At 44.1% G+C, this 18,001-nt stretch overlaps 1 protein-coding gene across 1 annotated transcript in view; it reads right to left on the bottom strand.

Annotated features, from left to right (window-relative positions):
* Positions 1-221: 221 nt before the first annotated feature.
* The window catches only part of srbd1 (S1 RNA binding domain 1), a 29,353-nt gene continuing 11,573 nt past the window's right edge, over positions 222-18,001 (bottom strand). Inside the window, exons 14-20 of the mRNA XM_061286054.1 lie at positions 11,310-11,401; positions 9,573-9,655; positions 6,098-6,204; positions 5,859-6,023; positions 5,386-5,529; positions 1,144-1,328; positions 222-576 (exon numbers count right to left, since the gene is read on the bottom strand). Coding sequence (XP_061142038.1) covers positions 284-576; positions 1,144-1,328; positions 5,386-5,529; positions 5,859-6,023; positions 6,098-6,204; positions 9,573-9,655; positions 11,310-11,401 — 1,069 coding nt within the window. The 3' untranslated portion in view covers positions 222-283. The remainder of the gene's footprint in view (positions 577-1,143; positions 1,329-5,385; positions 5,530-5,858; positions 6,024-6,097; positions 6,205-9,572; positions 9,656-11,309; positions 11,402-18,001) is intronic.

Below are 18,001 nucleotides of genomic sequence, written 5' to 3' on the forward strand. Positions count from 1 at the left end.
ACATTTTTCAAAATGCCATCATTTACAGTGTGGATTACAACCATTGTTGTATGAGTAATTTTTGTATAGTTTGAACATTAAAAGCAAACACACACCTTTTTGGACAAATATGTACAGTATATCTTCCTAACGAGTTCAGTGGCATTTTTAGTTATTTCAAATACGTGTGTCCACCTTGATTTTGACACACAAATTGAGTGGATAAAGTAGATCAGCACAAACAAGATTATTTTTTTATTCATTGGAGGAAGCAAGTCTTCCCCGAAGAACAAAGAAGTGCAAGTCAGTGCAGCAGCCGGATCAGGTCCAAGCCGATGCGTCCCTTCTGAGCGTCCACATTTAACACACGCACCTCCACCCTCTCCCCAGGTCCCAAGGCCAAGCTGCGGCGGCGCTGGCCAACGGGCAGTTTGTCCAAAGTAATTTTGCTCTTATGGATGAGGCCCGAGCGGCCCACGCCGATGTCTACGAAAGCCCCGAACAGACACGTGTTTTCCACACGGCCCGTCAGGACTGCACCCACATGTAGGTCCTGAATGGACACAATGCCTCGCTTAAAGTCCTCCTGCCCAAAATCTGGGGATGGCAAAGACACAAGATGACATCACGTCAGTTGCTTCGGGGCGGTAGGGGAAAGGGATGCGGTGGAAAAATAAGAGGCAGGACGTGAAACGGCAGGATTACATTTCAGGAAGTAACCAAATCCTCCTCTTTACATTTTTTTTGTCTTCCAAGTGATATCTTTCTTCCTTTCTGTCATTTTAAAGCAAACAATGAAGTAAAGGAAATGTTGAGGTCCAACTCTGCTCAACAACATGAGAAGCTCAAGGCCGTCTGTTGACTCAGCTGAGCGTGATGCAGATACTCGACGTCACCAAAAAGCTTCGTTTTTGACATTCTGGTCACGGAGGCCCGCCCGCACAGGCTTTTTACTCGCAAGTGACCGGCCAGCAAATCAGCGCTTCATCGCATTACGTCATTTAGGTTGACAACCCATCAAGTATCACTCAGGTGTGACACTTTTTCCATTCCTAATTACATACAGTAGCTTTATGGATGACAACATCAATACTATACGTCAAGGAAGCACGCGGTTTTGTTCAGCACAATGCTGCGGTCGGGGTCCCCGTGAGACGGACTTACCTTGCCGGATGTCAAAGCCGGGAGGTTGGGTGAGGCCATCGACGATGAGCCCGAGAGTCTCAGGAGTGGTGCCGAGCATTTTGGACAGTTCGTCCATGCCGCTTTTGGCCACTTTCTGCTCCACGCTCCGTTTGAGATCCGCGCTGCCGATCTGGCTGGCACTGCCGCCAATGAGGTCAAGGAACCTAGAAATAACCATGACACAAAAAAACTGAGTTTGAGTCCTCTTGGCTGGGCTACTTTAACCAGCCGTGATCGACCCGTCAATGGAAACGCAAGAAAGAACACCAATTTTTTATTTGTTTATTTTTCTGAACCTGTTTGGGCACTTTTGGTTTTACAAAAACTTAAGTGTCATGGCACTACTTTTGTGTAAGTTGCAATGCCCGCCCCCAAAAAAAAATAAGGGAGAAAAATTACATGTAGTGGTGACAGGACTGAGAGAAAATGTAGCGCTGCTTACATGTTAAATATGCACCTTTGCTAAATCCAACACATGTTGACTGTGCTCCTATCCCAGTCACACCTCATCTCCACTTGTGTGGCAAAATCTCCTGTTTTGGGGATGTTGACACCGATTCAAAGCTATTAACGCGTGCGTCTACTCAGCACCAACTCCAAGTGGCATGGGAACCGCAGTGGTAAATAAAGCTTATGGAAAAACGTGTGTGCGTTGCGTGTATTATTTACAATGGAGGCTCCCCACAGCTGGTGATAGATGTGAATGCATTTGCCTGCCTGTGCGGACCAGCTGGATGGTGCCTGTGATGGATGTCGCTCGCTGGTAGCCTGACGCCAACCAGAACCACCCCCCAGCTGTCCCACCCACTCGCCGCAGTGATGGACTGAACAGGTGGGCACGCACATAACATTGCTTCCTAGAAAATGTGGTTGGGAAATGCTTATTAGGCAGCAGTAGGGCCAGTGCGGATGTGAAGGGTGCACGCTTAAAATGCTCCAGACAGCTGTGAGGGGCAACGGAATAAATGTCACATTTGTACGGATGAGTCTTCCTTTGTTAAGGATATTTTTTTCCAAGCCATGTTAGCTGTTTTTTGGGGGGCAGCAGCTTGGCGGTCCAAAATCACAGATCACTGTTGCACAAGCTGTGAGGCGATGCCAGAAAAGGATGCGCGTTTGTCACGCATGTTCATGCTTATTTGTTTGGACTCAGCAGATAATTGAATTTGAATCAACATCACAATATAGACGAATGCACTTTTCAAATCACAGACGCCTTTATGGAAGTTTATCTGTGCCATCGGATTTTGAATTCGAATTTGTAGCACTGAATTTTTTTACATCCAATTTTTAACACAGAATTTTTTTTTGCATCTAAATCAGACTTTGAATTTTAAAAGCCATCGAATTTCTAGCACTGAATTTTTTTTTCCTAAGACTTTTTTTTCAATGTCTCAAAAAATCCAGTGTCAAAAAATTCAATGTCTTAAAAAATTCAGTGTAAAAAAATTCGACATCTCAAAAAATTCAATGTAAAAAAATTCAATGTCTAAAAAAATTCAGTGTAAAAAAATTCGATGTCTCCAAAAATACGGTGTAAAAATATTCAGCGCGGACATCCGGGGTAACCAAGGGAGAAGTAATCGATCCCTGTATCAAATCATCCAACGTTCAGCCAATCAAGTTAAACTCCATTGGTCATGTGACGTCGAAACAGGAACGTCGTGAAGTTCAAAGGTAACAGTAACAGTTAATACTGTAATACTGTAATGAACTTGAACTTCACGACGTTCCTGTTTCGACGTCACATGACCAATGGAGCGTAACTTGATTGGCTGAACGTTGGATGATTTGATACAGGGATCGATTACTTCTCCCTTGGTTACCCCGGATGTCCGCGCTGAATATTTTTACACTGAATTTTTGGAGACATCGAATTTTTTTACACTGAATTTTTTTAGACATTGAATTTTTTTACATTGAATTTTTTGAGATGTCGAATTTTTTTACACTGAATTTTTTAAGACATTGAATTTTTTGACACTGGATTTTTTTAGACATTGAAAAAAAAGTCTTAGGAAAAAAAAATTCAGTGCTAGAAATTCGATGGCTTTTAAAATTCAAAGTCTGATTTAGATGCAAAAAAAAATTCAGTGTTAAAAATTGGATGTAAAAAAATTCAGTGCTACAAATTCGAATTCAAAATCCGATGGCACAGATAAACTTCCATACGCCTTCTTTATTTTATTACAGCTAGCATATAGATTTTATTTATTTAGATTGTGTCGAGATAGGTTCAGTGCTTAGGAAGTGCAGTCCACATATGAATTCCTGCTTCAATTGCCTCGATTTTAGCATAGGTCGAAGCCATCAGACCACTTATGAAAAATAAAGCAATGTTTTTGTTATTGAGATTGCCATATAGATTCATTTATTGCTTGTGTTGGATCAATGAAACATGGGATGTAGATTTTGAAAAAAATAATCGAATATGAAATCACAATTGCAATAAAGAGGGTTGTAATTTGATTACTTTTCATTTTTTATTTTGTGTGTGTGTGCGTGCGTGTGTGTGTTGTATATGGTTACAGTGGGGAGGGGGGGTGCGTGGGTTGTGAGCAGTAATGGGGATTCGGTTTCTCTAATGTGATGAACGCGATATTCCTTGCATACCCCCTCTATGCACGCACGCATACACACACACGCACACACACATTCCTCAGCCATCCTCCTTTCTGTCAGTTTCTGCTACTGCGTTGTATTTTGGGATGTGAGTAACAGATTCTTGCACCACTGCGCAAACTAATTTACTGCGGGCCATTAGTTAACCTTGAGTTACTGTAGGACTAGTAAACGCCTCCCTCAAATACATTTGATACCTCCCTCCTCAGGACTCTCCTCCCCGCCACTGGTGCCAACTATTATTTTAACTGAGCTTGATTGTGAATTAGTGAGAAAAGGATAACAACACACAATATTCCAAAAATGTGTTTAGGTGTTTCAAAACAACTGCCCTAATAGACAATAGAATAGTGCTTCTCAAATAGTGGGGCCCGCCCCCCAGTGCGATACCAAGGGGGGCGCATGTTGAGGTTTTTTTTTTTTTTTTTTTTTTTTTTTTTTTTTTTTTTTTTTTTTTTTTTTTTTTTTTGTTTTTTTTTTTTTTTTTTTTTTTTTTTTTTTTTTTTTTTTGTTTTTTTTTTTTTTTTTTTTTTTTTTTTTTTTTTTTGTTTTTTTTTTTTTTTTTTTTTTTTTTTTTTTTTGTTTTTTTTTTTTTTTTTTTTTTTTTTTTTTTTTTTTTTTTTTTTTTTTTTTTTTTTTTTTTTTTTTTTTTTTTTTTTTTTTTTTTTTTTTTTTTTTTTTTTTTTTTTTTTTTTTTTTTTTTTTTTTTTTTTTTTTTTTTTTTTTTTTTTTTTTTTTTTTTTTTGTTTTTTTTTTTTTTTTTTTTTTTTTTTTTTTTTTTTTTTTTTTTTTTTTTTTTTTTTTTTTTTTTTTTTTTTTTTTTTTTTTTTTTTGAGGTTTTTCATCAAAAACGGGCTGAATATTGCCACCAATCATCCCACTTTGTGAATGCTACTTCAATCAGGAAGCACTGTAAGTAAGCATCATATAAAGCAGCGTACCAAATTGCTCAGTGCAAGAAAAAAAAAACACATAGCAGAAGAGCTGATACTACCTGCAGCCGTGGATATGGTCTCCGCCATGCTGCCTCATTTTGAGCACAAATTGTTTTTCATTTTTGTTTTGCAGGTTAAAATGTTTTATATGTTGTGCTCCTGAGTTAATGTTGCTGATTACTTTGAATTGAATATTATTTATTGATGTTCGGTGGTGAGGTGATGGAAGTTCCGTAGAGTTGCACCACGAGCGCCAAACACGCACTCGGCCGCCTCGCACCTTTAAAAAAGCACATCGGAGCCTCGAGTGTCACAAGGCGTGTAGACTAAACATGGCTGAGTGACTACAGCTGGAGCAGAGAGGGTTCCCACACTCACAAGTCAACATGAAACGCATGCTTTGATTCCATGTGCTTCGGAGGACCGTGGGCATCGGCCCTGTCAGCAATAGCTCCTCAGCCGCCAAAGCCGACACGCCTCCTCTTGCGGAGCAGAGGGGGCCCTCTCTGAAAATTGAATCAAGAATGCCCGCACGACGATAAACTTCGCCATATGAGGAGGTGTCCAAATCGACTCCATCCCAGCCCAAACATGCTTCGGCCAAGTGTGTGTGTGTGCGTGCGTGTGTGTGTGTGCGCGTGCGTGCGTGCGTAATGTCCTGTACCTCTGTGCCACATCGTAGGACTCTGGATGGATGCAGGTCTGGTCCAAAGGATTGACATGTGCGGCGACGCTGACATTGCATTTCCTTTTGACCTTCTTGGCAACTGCTTTAGCTGGCAGCATTGGCAGTGGCGCATGCTCAGCGCTGCCGTGACATGACAAAAAATCAATTAGAAAGTAGAACATTGAGCACTACTGTGCAGCGGAAGCTCAGAATAGTCAGAATTGAGCCCAAATTGTCAGGACAAATATGCATGAAAAAAGTCTTTAGCCGAGACAACCTTGATCTCTTCGGTATCTGCTACAAATCATTCATTAATACTGTTGTAACCACTTTCACACAAATGACGGAATCCAAAGTTGCTCTGGGTCCGATTGTGGTTCCACTGAACTTTGGAATCGTGACAGTTTTGTGATTCCGTTTTCTATAGCTTTTAGTTTTTTTTATGAACTTGCGGAAATGGTATTTGTTACCTGTGGCCAATTTGGTTGATTCTGATGAAGCCAGCGCACTGCTGGTAGCTCTTTGGTCCCATGCCTTTGACCAGCTTGAGTTGTTCCCTGTTGACAAAGGGCCCGTTCTGCTCTCTCCATTCGGCGATGCTGCGAGCCCTTCCTGTGTTTAAGCCCGCGACGTGCCTACATGAATACGACGACAACAAAGATATCGTTGTATGGCGGTCCGAATACGGTACCGAGACGTGTCCGCCTACCTCATCAGAATCTCAGAGCAGATGTTGATGTCGACCCCGACGAAGCTGACACACTCCTGCACCACGCCGTCGAGCGCCGCCTTCAGAGCGGCGGATGAAACGTCGTGCTGGACAAACACATACCGAAGCTTTCAGGTGAGCCCACACCAAAAGAAAGTCAGAAGCAGGTCAAATGACGGTAATCCCGAACTTTGGTTTCATCAACCATTCCGATAGGCATCTGAAACTTTGTAGGCAGGAAGTCCCCCGGGAGGATGATTCAATTTCATCCCGAAAAAGAGATTAGCGGCGGCCGAGCCAAAACAAATCCTGACACGACGGGCGACGTTTGACTGACAACGACGGGGAAAGGAGCTCTGATTGACAGATGGAAAGAACGCACGGAGGGTGCAAAGGCGCTTGGTGTTTAACTTGGCGACGAATAAAGATGGTCTCGATGAACTCTTCGTCTCCGTGCGCGTCACAGCCACCAGCCCAACAACAACTTAGGAAGAGCTTGCAAAAAAGGCTTGGAATGTTTTCGCTATTAAGGAGGACAGCGGGCGGGATGGGGGACCAAAATCAAAGAGGTCCGACACTGGACACCAATACCTCAGCAAATGCCGGACGATTAGCTGACAAGCAAACGACTTTTACCGACTGCGAACGTGATCGAGCCTGCTTGAGTCGTAACACGATCAAGCTCACAAGAACCGCTTTCAAGTTAAAAGCCAGCAAGGAAGCAGGACAGCAAAAAAAAAACGCCGTTGGCAAAGTATTGCAAGCTGCTACGCTCGTTGTATTTATGTGTCGACCAAGTTCAACTTTGTAAAAGTATTGTGGACCGGGCACTAAATGGAGCACGCAAAAGTAATTGTCACGTCGTTACTACGTCGCTCAACGCTAATTCAGGCCTAACAAGGTTTTCACTTAAACGGGCTATGTGATTTTAGCTAACGCTGAGCCAAAGCTCACGCGAACTTTTCAACTCTAATACGACCGAAATACTCTGTTGTTTCTGATAACCAAAATCAACATTAAAAAACTTCTACGAGCTAACTTAAATGATAATTCAGGCCTAACTAATTGATTGCAGGTTCCTTAGACTCCTGAGCCCCCTTCCCCACACACACACAAAGAGCCAGAGGCATGGTGAAGACAATAAAAATGAGGCTTGAAATGACACCGCGTTGTCATTTCCCAAGCGGGAGCACGTGAATGATTGATGAGTCGGCGCGAACGAGGGCGGAGACGAGCGAGAGTACGGAGCGCTGGAGAGGAAATCACCTGAAATGTTACACCGGGGGAGAATGTTTTCACACGAGAAAAGTAGGTGAAGGCATTTGCGCCTCCACCTGCGCTCACATTCTTAATGCGTAGGTCAGAATAGCGCACGCACGCACGCACGCACGCACGCACGCACGCACGCACACACGCACACACGCACACACGCACACACGCACACACGCACACACACACACACACACACACACACACACACACACACACACACACAGAAACGTTCCCAATTTCTGACTCAGATGCAACCTGCTCTTGGTGATTCCTTTCAGGGGCGAAAGCAGAGGCAAACGCTTTTCACTATTTATTTTTTATTGCTGTTGTAGCAAAGCATGGTTGTTTTAGCAACACAGAAAATGGTGGCAGTGGCCTTTTATCGGCTCCTTTCAAATATTTCTGATGCGTTAAGTTACTCTTGCTTGTCAACCTGGAGACAGTTCTCAGGAAGTGGCGAGGTTTTTTTTGAATGACTTAAATATCAAGTTGCACTCATCTCTCAACCTCCCTTGTCATGCAGTCATTCACGTACTCTGACATAACAGTAGGAAGTCATTAAAATTGCAAGTTTCTACCATTGATAAAAGTCTCAAAGGTTGGTTTTTTTCCCACGCTTCACAACCATCCATCTGTTAGTCTTTGCTCATCTTCCCCTGTGGGCCAAATCATTCAAGAATGAGTGACGACGTGCACGCACGCACACGCACGCAGACCTGCCCGTTGTACTTGAAACCTTCATGTGTAACGTGACTTGATTTGTGCAAGATGGAACCAATTGGAAAACTGCCAATCCAAAACCCACTTGAAAATGCAGTCATGTGATTCACCTGGAGATATATAAACTCTCTATATAAACTTTCTCTAACTCTACTCTAAACTCTACTCTAACTCGAACTCTAAATAAACTTTAAGCTCCTTATTCTCGTTCCGATTTTTCAGTCGGAATGAGAATAAGGAGCCGCTTTTACAGAAAACAATTTCCACTGAAAGAACAGTACTTGCCACTCAAAGCGCTTTTATCTAGGCAGCCATCCAGCAATTGTACTGTTGTAAGCATGATGGCGGGATTTTGCTGGATTTCTGCTTCCAGCACTGATTCCACACCATCTCTACCAACTCAGGATGAGAGGAGTGTGGTAAAAATAAAGGAGGTTAGAGTGACAGTTGGCTTAATATCCGGCAGGCAGGCAGGCAGGCGATGTTTTCTTATGCAGCAGAGAGCGAGTGTGTGCGTATATATAGAGTGTGTGATCCAAATAACTATCACACCCTTCAAGTGTCTAACTTCAGACCAATTGATTGCAATGATAGCATAAAATCTGAACACTCCGTGATCGTGTTTTAAAGGTTATGGAACCCGCGTATGCCACAGCGAAATCGACGTTCCCACAGCAATCGTAAAGTCCGATCTGGTTGCAACGCTCCTCCACTTTCCTCATTTCCTCCGTTTTCTCCAAGCTGTCACTCAACGGCCCGAGCGGCGGGAGAGGCAAAGGGTGACCCCGCTGTGCCAGCTGGCTCAAGTTACACGTGCCCCAGTGCCATTTTTCTCTTTGGGCCTCACGCGCAATCATCTCTCAAAAATCTCACAACGCGCACCTACGGAATGACGAACAAATAGAGCTCCTACAAACCTGCATAGTGCTCGCACACACAAAGAGAAATTGGCGAGAGCTCGCAGGTCAGAGGGATGCCCCGTCTCGTATCTGTCAGCGCCCGGGGTTTATTTACCCGCTTATATTATCATTTGGTGTTGACCTAGTCACATGATCTGAGGGAAGGAGGCGAGCACCCGGCAGGCACCCCGGAGAGTCATGTGATGAGAGACGCGGCCCCGTGACCCGAGCGGGCTTCACCGTACAAAACGACAAATATGAGCACACTCATATTTGGATCATCAAATTTGCATGCCTCTCTCCAAACAAGATGGAGAGTCCAGCGTTTAAAAGTTGTCACAAAGCGATCGATGCGCACCGAGGGAAAAGCTGCGCACGCATACACGTAGCCACATCTGGACGACACGTAGCAAAAAAAACATGGACGTCACTCCGGGCCATTAATTGAGTTAGCGGTGAGCGTTAGCGTCATGTGTTGACACAGGCCTGCGCCGACTTGATCTCCAACCCCGGGCGCCTCTTCATCTATCTCCTCCCTTCCATATTTGTGTTGAAATACGAGGACCCGCCGTGAAGCCTCCTACCTGGTACGTTCCGATCCCAATGTGTTTTGGATCGATCTTCACGAGCTCCGCCAGTGGATCCTGGACGCGTCTTCCGATGGACACTGTTGACATAGTACACAGACGTCAAGCCAGCCAATGAGGTGTCGCCGGAGACTCAATGAAAGGCCTCAAACTATCCGAAGCGGGTCGTTGAATATTCACCGCTGCATTATTTCTAATCCCCCAAAATGCAAATGTTCTCAGGCCTGAGGGGGAGGCCAAATCTAATCGGCAATAATTAAAGCTGCCTTTAAATTAGAGCCCCCCGCATCTGTGGCTTGTTGTGGAGAGGGACTCATTTACACAGGCGCGTGCACACAATTTGGACTCTATTGAATTTATAACCATCCCCAAAAAAGGATTGGATAAAACTGAATCAACAATTTAAGATATAAAACATTTTGTCATTTTAGGGAAATAATACACGAAAATAGATTTAATGGTGATGATAGACGGAGCACTTGTTTGTTTATGTTTTGCCCAAAGAGAGACGTCTTTAAGAATGAATGAGTGTTGATTACGGGAGATCAGACTTGGATGTCCCTGGCAGAAGACAAGGGCAATAAGAGGGAAAACAACAATGACGAAAACAACAACCAAATGGGACGAGCTATGGAGTGAGGAGGGAGCATGTCTGCAATCAAGGGCTCCCCTCTCCCTCTTTCTCTCCTCCGCCGCTGCAGCCTGAGAAAATATTTGGACAGGGATGGAGTTTCAAACCTGCCCTTGCTCACTGCACCCACCAAACCCCGCTGTCCTCTTTTCTCCGCCACTTATTAAAAGTTTAGGAGCACAACAGTTTAGTGTTACTTCAAGCACAAAGAGGGCAGAGAAGTCGGATCGTTTTGCTGGGTAGTCGTGATTGATCAGCTGACAACGTAGAGTAGCCTCCTCTGTCACCTAGGCAACCAGGTGAGGGCTTTCCTTTCGCCATTTAAGAACGTGTCCCCGTTTCTGGAAACGCCACCAAAGGCCCGATTATCAGCCACTTCGGAAGATTATACCGAGCACTTAAACTGAGGTGGTGTGTGTGTTAAGAGCGAATTTCCTTTCCACCCCATTCCACTCGGAGCCAGTCAGGGTCAATCAAAGTCAATTTTAAAGCGGTTAAATTGATTAAAGTGCAGTCCAAACATAACAATAACCTGGCTGGAGTTGAGCATCTTCCCCCTATTTGCAATTGTTGGCAAAGTCCGATTATCTGATGTCCCTAAAGATTATCATGTGTTATGGGGAAGGTCCAGGCTGACTCACCGTAAATGTCACACACACAAAATGGTAAAGAATCAGTATGTGTGTACCCCGGGTTGAGAGAGAGACTGAAGACAAAAACAGTCATCTTGCCGCCTAGTTCAAATATCCCCTTAAAGCTCCATGCGCATCGCCCCTTTGTGGCCATTTCAAAGAATACCAGCGTGACACCGCCACGTCGTCCAAAATGCTGGGAATGGCGATGAAAAAAATAGAGGGCTGATCACAGGAAACGGGTGAGGAATAATTCAGTCTCGCTTGATTTAAGGCTTTTTATAGAGGAAGTCTGCTGGAAACATTTGTTCTCGGAAACAGTGTTTCAGTGTTGCCGCTGTGTGTTCAGTGATGGAGGACGTGGAGGAACGCCGCAGAGACATAAGCCCGTCTAATAGCAAAGCCAGATCTAAAGTGGCAATCGTCCTGCTAGAGTGGAAATATCATCAAAATGCCACGGTTCAAGATTACCTGCACTTCGGAGGTTCGGGTCCAAATCGGGCATCTCTTTAATCGCCTCGGGGCTCACGCTGTAGATGGATGCGCCGGCCTCGTTGGTGATACTGGTGGGGGTAAACAAAGGTAGTCAAAAATGGTGAGGAATATATTTGCAATATTTTGAGTAAAAAAATAAGAAAAGACTTTTGGCCACGTTAGCAATTACACAAGGGAAAAATGTTAATTACATAAGTTTTTTTTAATAATTCTTCATCAAGTTGTGAGCTTTGTGAGAATAGAAAATAATTTTAAAGACCATCTGCAGAAGTTGCTTCAACATTAACATCTCCTATGGATTCCAACCGAGATATGATGTTGACGAATCGTCGGGGAAGCAAGCACTGCGTTTAAAAAAAAAAGAAAAAAGAAAGAAATTCACTGGCGCTGTCGTGACTTCTCTACTCATGTTACGATACTGACATCTAGCGGACGTTGAGTTGTACTGCAAAGAACAACTTTTTTTTTTTTTTTTTTTTTACTTTACATACAAAGTTTGGCAGGAAAAAATGTCGTTTTACAAATATCAATAGAGAAACGAAGTAAATGTACACCGAATACAAAATGTCAGTACTACTTCAGTCGTATTGTATTTGACAAACTTAATATTTATTAAGTATTTTACTGCATTAATTTAGAAAACCAGCACTAATATTTTACAATGACTAGCACACGCACAGAGAAAAAAACCTACAGGTTAATTATAATATTAAATCAGTAAAAGACGAATATAATAATTACTGTGCTGTACAAAAGTGTTATTACATGACGTATGTGACTACTTTTCCACATAATGTACCATGTAAGATCTTTGCAGTGTAGGTTTGCAGCAGACAAATAAGAAAAGGAAAAATATATATATATATATGTTAGCATTTTGTCCGCTAACTCGTTAGCCTGCCCAGTACTTCTTGTTAACATGTTACACGCACACACGTATAACATTTACATTTTCAATATTTATACAGTTTTCTGTATGTTATTTATACTATTAATGTATTCTTTGCATGTTTGAATCAATTATTTAATGTTCTAATAATAAAATATGTACTTAAATGGTTTCGTATACATTTATTGACACAAAAATTAGGGTGACCGGATTTCAATAAACAATTACTGTGTGCTGTGTGTGTGTGTGTGTATATATTTATATATATACACACACACACACACACATATATATTTAAATATACATATATATATTTATATATACATACATATACATACACATAGATACACACACATATATATCTATTTTATATATGCATACATACATACACACCTTGGTATTTCTTGCCAATCTCTTGAGTCAAGAATTATTACAGATGTGTGCTGCATCATTTATACATGTTCTACTTCAACAGGATACAACAAAACAAAGAAAACCTTCAGAATTCACGCTATCTCTACGTATATACTATATCTAAAAAAATAATTTAAAAAAACTAACTTGTTGACGATTCGGTTTTGATTGAAATTTGGAGGCTTTAGTGCGATTGCTTTTGGCTCAAGAGATACGAAAGATGGAAAACGCAGAAGAAGAATAAGGAGGCGTGCCCTTGAGGCTTTCAAATATGATGATGAGGTCAGTGCCTCCTCTCAATATTGTACAATTTAAACTGCAGCCTTCTTTCACTCTCACACGCGCACGCACGTGCACTATTGCTAAACCCTGCCGCAGGCCCGCAATTTAAAAAGCGATTCGTGGTCACTGCCAGCACCCCCCTGCTCTGCCCCACTGTTCTTTTTGTCAGATCACCGTCCATCGCGCTGACAGCTGACAGATCGCCATGGTGACACCGCTAACGAGCAGTGGCACATGACCTTCAGAGGGGTCAAGCCAGAGCCGATCATTAAACCAACGGCACACACACTGAGATGGACGCCAAAAGAAGAAGTCACATGTCTCGGATTCGAACAGTCAACTGCGACACCACATTCGAATTGAACACATATGACACTTTCAATCACAAGTGACGAGTATATAAATTGGGCTAACGGTTGCTACCGCAGGAAGCTAAACACAGGCACTCTGGTATTCAAGTCAAGTCAAGTCAAGTTTATTTGTATAGCCCTAAATCACAAGCAGTCTCAAAGGGCTTCACATAGACAGAAATTGACAATTATTCTCAAAGCATCCCCTGATCTTAAGCTCCCAAAAGGGCAAGGAAAAACTTAAAAACCCCTAGCAGGGGGAAAATGAGAAACCTTGAGAAGGGACCACAGATGGAAGGATCCCCCTTTCAGGATCACCAGGTTGAAATGGATGCAGAGAGGGCACAAATGATACAACATGAAAATCAATTAAATAAAAAGTGGATGTCCATGTCACAGCAGAGGGCTGCCGAAAGGAGCCCTCAATTGTCCTGGCAGTGCTCTTCGAAAAATATCAATTTTTTTTACCATGAGTGATTTGAACTGCGACTGACAATATGGTGTTGGCAAAATGTTGTTCAAAATCCAAATTTTACAAGCAGGGTACTTGACCACATTACAAGCTAGTACAGCGAGTCCTGCATTTTAACGCTTTTACGAAGAGCACACAGTGAATGAGTTTGCGCAAGGGTGTCACAATACGGTTGCTTTGTGCTCTTCTGTTTAATGGTTTCATATTCATGGCCTGGAAGCGTTTATCGTCATTCTGACTCGACTACCGCGTTGGTCTCGGCTAGAGGACGGAAGAAGCTCCATTCCAAATAAAGCAAAAACAAGGAGCTCTACGTGTGACAGAAAGTCGGCTCAACTCTGCCAACTGCATCACCGCATCATTCCGTCACCATCAAGGGGCAAAGGGTGAAAAGACACCGCAAAGCATAAGCGAGCGTCGCCAAGTCCCGATCACGTCCAAGTGAATTGAGGCCGGCGGGGAAGCCGCCGGCTAACGGCACACTAGTCACAGATCCACCTCTGAGCCCTCACAGCATGGCTGGTCACCGTGGCAGACCAGAAGCTCATCTACTGGCCAGCTCCGAGGCCTGCGTGGGTCACGCAAAGTCATTAGTTGCCTTTGCTTGGAAAGACATGACTCGGAGGCCCTGCGGGGTGCTGCTAGAGAGGGTGGGTTGGGGGAGAGGCAGGGGGCATCGTTTTTCGCACCCCACCCCCCATCTACTGTGAACACATGGAAGAAACACGGGCCCTGCCAGTGAAGCCGTCCCTTCCCGGGGCAAAGTCACAAGCTTGGCTCCCGCTATCCTTCTCCATATGACTGCTGGTCTTGAAGGAAGCTACGCAGGCGCACATGCACACGGACACCCTTGGGCCTGACACACAAAACGAGTGACCCCCGCTTGCTGTCCAAATAGCCCAAGAGACGGATACACACTTTGATACCTCATTACAGCCTCTGAGCACACATGCACGCACGCACACACACCCACGAAGTCTGCCTGTAAATTATAAACAGCCCATCAGATCAGTCAGAAAAGATGAGGGGGCGATAATATCACCAACTCATCTGATACAGAGGACGAAAAGTTGACGGGAAGGAGACGGGAGGGAGAGGAGGGGGACGGCGCTATCCACACGTGTCATTTGAGTTAGCATCCAATGCCTTGTTACCGAAGGGCTTTGGCCATGTGTCCACTGCATGCGCCACATGCACAAATCTGCTACACTATTTGAAAAAGCAACTTGGTGATGAAATGCTGCGCCCATGAGGAAAAACACTATCAAATCTTGGGCGCAAACGAGTGAGGGAAGATGCGGTTTGGTAACGGAAGGGTGAACAAACATCTGGATAAAGTCTCCACATGTGTCCACCCTGTCACGACAGAAATTAATTTGTTTCAGGAGTTTCATTCAAAAAGGGAAGCTTTCAAGCCGACTTTCGTGTGTCTCAGATTAGATTGACGTCAAGTAAAAGCCTGGAAGGAGCTGCGAGGTCACAAATTAACACCCCAAATGTCTTCATGCAAAAATCACACAAACAAACAAACACACACACACACAGACACAAGTCGCTGTGGACGGGGCAGCTCAAACAGCTCGCTTCCATTGTTCAGTCAGCTGCAAAGCGTCACCTCCGGGATACGCATTTGAGCGATGTCTCCTTCTGCCCGCACACGACTCACGCGGGCACACACACAAACGCGTACATGTCGGCTTAGAAGACGATGACATTTTTCACAGAGAAAAGCGTCCAAATGGCAGGTGTCAAGGGCCGTCAGTCTCCAGCAAAGACGCTAGGAGGCAGGCGGGGAGGGCCGCGTGCGCAAACACACACACACAAAGCCCAACTGCCAGTGTGAGGCACATCTGAAAAGAGCAAAGCCTCACAGACACTCATGTCAATTCTTCTGCAGCAAAGGCCCGTCTCTATCACACATACATACACACACACACACCTCCAGACGGAACCCCAAATATTTCTGTCACACTTGTGTGGCCCTGATGGAAGGTGAAGAAACAGAAGTTGACCAGGTGAGGCCTGATGGGCCAAAATGTGTTACTAATGGAAGAAGAGGCTACATGATAATGACTGTAAATGTACTCAGGTCATGTGACACAAAAAGGACACACACTGAAAACTTCTGCTACCATTGTCAGACTAAAGCACAGTGGCTAAAGATTGAGGGAAGCCGCCAGTAAATAAGTATGTCAAATGTTAAAAGAAGGACATGCGGGAAGGGCGAATCAGCGGCATGTGAAGCGACTCGCCTCACGGACACATTTGGAAGCATCAAAGGCAATCAAAAACAGAACGCAGCTCATCGCTGCGTTCTGTCGGGCCCGACCAGCCTGGACGGGGACACGCAACACACCGGTGGTGTCGCCACTGCGTTTTTGTCATCGCTCTCTCGAGCTGATGCCTGGCAGCGGGCCCAGACACAGGTCTTGACAGAAGATACAGAAGGCCATCAATGCGGTCGGCTGCGGCTGTCCTGCTCGTCCCTCGAAATGATCTCATCGCGCTGGAGGGCGGGGTCAAGGGCGTATTGTGAAGACATCTCCCCGTGGGGGCCAATCAAGGAGAGAATGATGACTACTACTTGAAAGAGAGAGACTACTTGGGGCAAAGGCATGACAGCCGCCCGAGAGTCCAGCGTAACCAATCCAGAAAACAGCAGAGTAGATCAGAGACGGAACAGTTGAACCGGCTAAGATTCAAAACTAAGCAAGTCCGATGATCGTCCCCATCGTTGCACTTCAATTCCAAAGGTTAATTTGCCTTTTTCATTGACAAAGCAAGCGGTCGAGAAATGAGTCGTCGTTATCGGCCGGAAGCTCTCGTGTGTGTGTGTGTAATGTGTGTTTGCGTGCATCTGTCTATCATCACCACTGCCCAAAGAGCTTTCTAATCCCCCACACACACACATATTCTTGCCCTCTGCTATCATTAGCATCAGCTTGTTTGAACCAGACATGGCCAACTTGTCATTGTCGGTGCACACAAGACTCACACATTGAAAGAGGCCTTTCGCTGCAGTGGAACAAAAGCTAAAGTTCCAGATGACTTGTATCATTATTTTGGAATGTGTGCATAAATCTTGAATTAAAAAAAAAAAAAAAAAAAGGGAAGGGAAGGGAAGCCTAAACACTACAGCAATTATAACAAGAGATTAAATATTTTTTCAAAGTGTTTATGAAGCAGGACATTTTTGTGGCGTTTTTTGTCAAGCTGTTAATATCACTGACTTATGTAGCAACAAAATCATCAGCTTGTGAGAATGCAATAATGTGAGGGAATGTAACGCCATTTGTACGTAAACAACCACCACCAACAAAACAGCACATGGACATCAAAGTGTCCGCAAGCGTAGAAGAATTGATTATAAAATCGCACGCAATTTCAAGTTCAGGGAAGCCGGCGGGCTGCCATTTCTAGCCGTCATTCCAGACGAGCACTGAAGCAGAAGGACAGTGGGAGAGACAGGCGGGAAGGGTGAGGGTGGGGGTGAGGGCTGTGGGCAGAAGACACACGGAAGCCTCAACGGGCGACGGGAAGCAGACGGCGCAAATTAGGCTGCGGCCTTTCCGTGCACTAAAAGCAACGGCGAGGCCTGCATCGACATCCATGTACAGTGGATAGGAGAAGTCCACATACCCCTGTTTGAATCTCAGGATTTTGACACTACGGTCAAGTCCCAAAATGTCACTGAAATTGGGTGACTACTACAACAAAGGCAGTCCTGACAATTCATCTTAGATAAACATGTTTGTCGCCGTCATAATGAGACTGGTCGGGGTCGGCCGCGGGTCAGCCAGCGGGGGAGGAAGACCAGAGGAGCCGTGGGCCCCAATCATCGTCCCCGTTGAGGAACTCGATGATGGTCCAAAGTGGCAGGCCAAGCAGCTGGAGAATTTCAGGGTCTCGTCAATAAATACAAAATACCACTCTGGACTTTTCTGCCCTAGCATCAAAGATGCTTTCGATCAGGGATGAGAATGGCAAATGTGAAAAAACACAGAAAAGTAGCCAGGGGGGGACGATCGGGGGTCTGGGGGGCCGATGATAGACGCCCCGGCTACTCTATATATATATATATATATATATATATATATATATATATATTTGAAGATTTATTCTTTAATGATATCATGACAATATCATGACAATATCATGACAATAGCGTAACATTAGCTTACACGTAACATCATGTTACTTTCTAAACCCACATGCTTGTAAAAGTACAAAAGTACCTTTGTGTTTTTTTGTTTTGGTGTGC

This window comes from Syngnathus typhle, linkage group LG8 (genome assembly GCF_033458585.1).
Source record: "Syngnathus typhle isolate RoL2023-S1 ecotype Sweden linkage group LG8, RoL_Styp_1.0, whole genome shotgun sequence".
In the NCBI taxonomy this organism is placed as follows: Eukaryota; Metazoa; Chordata; class Actinopteri; order Syngnathiformes; family Syngnathidae; genus Syngnathus; species Syngnathus typhle.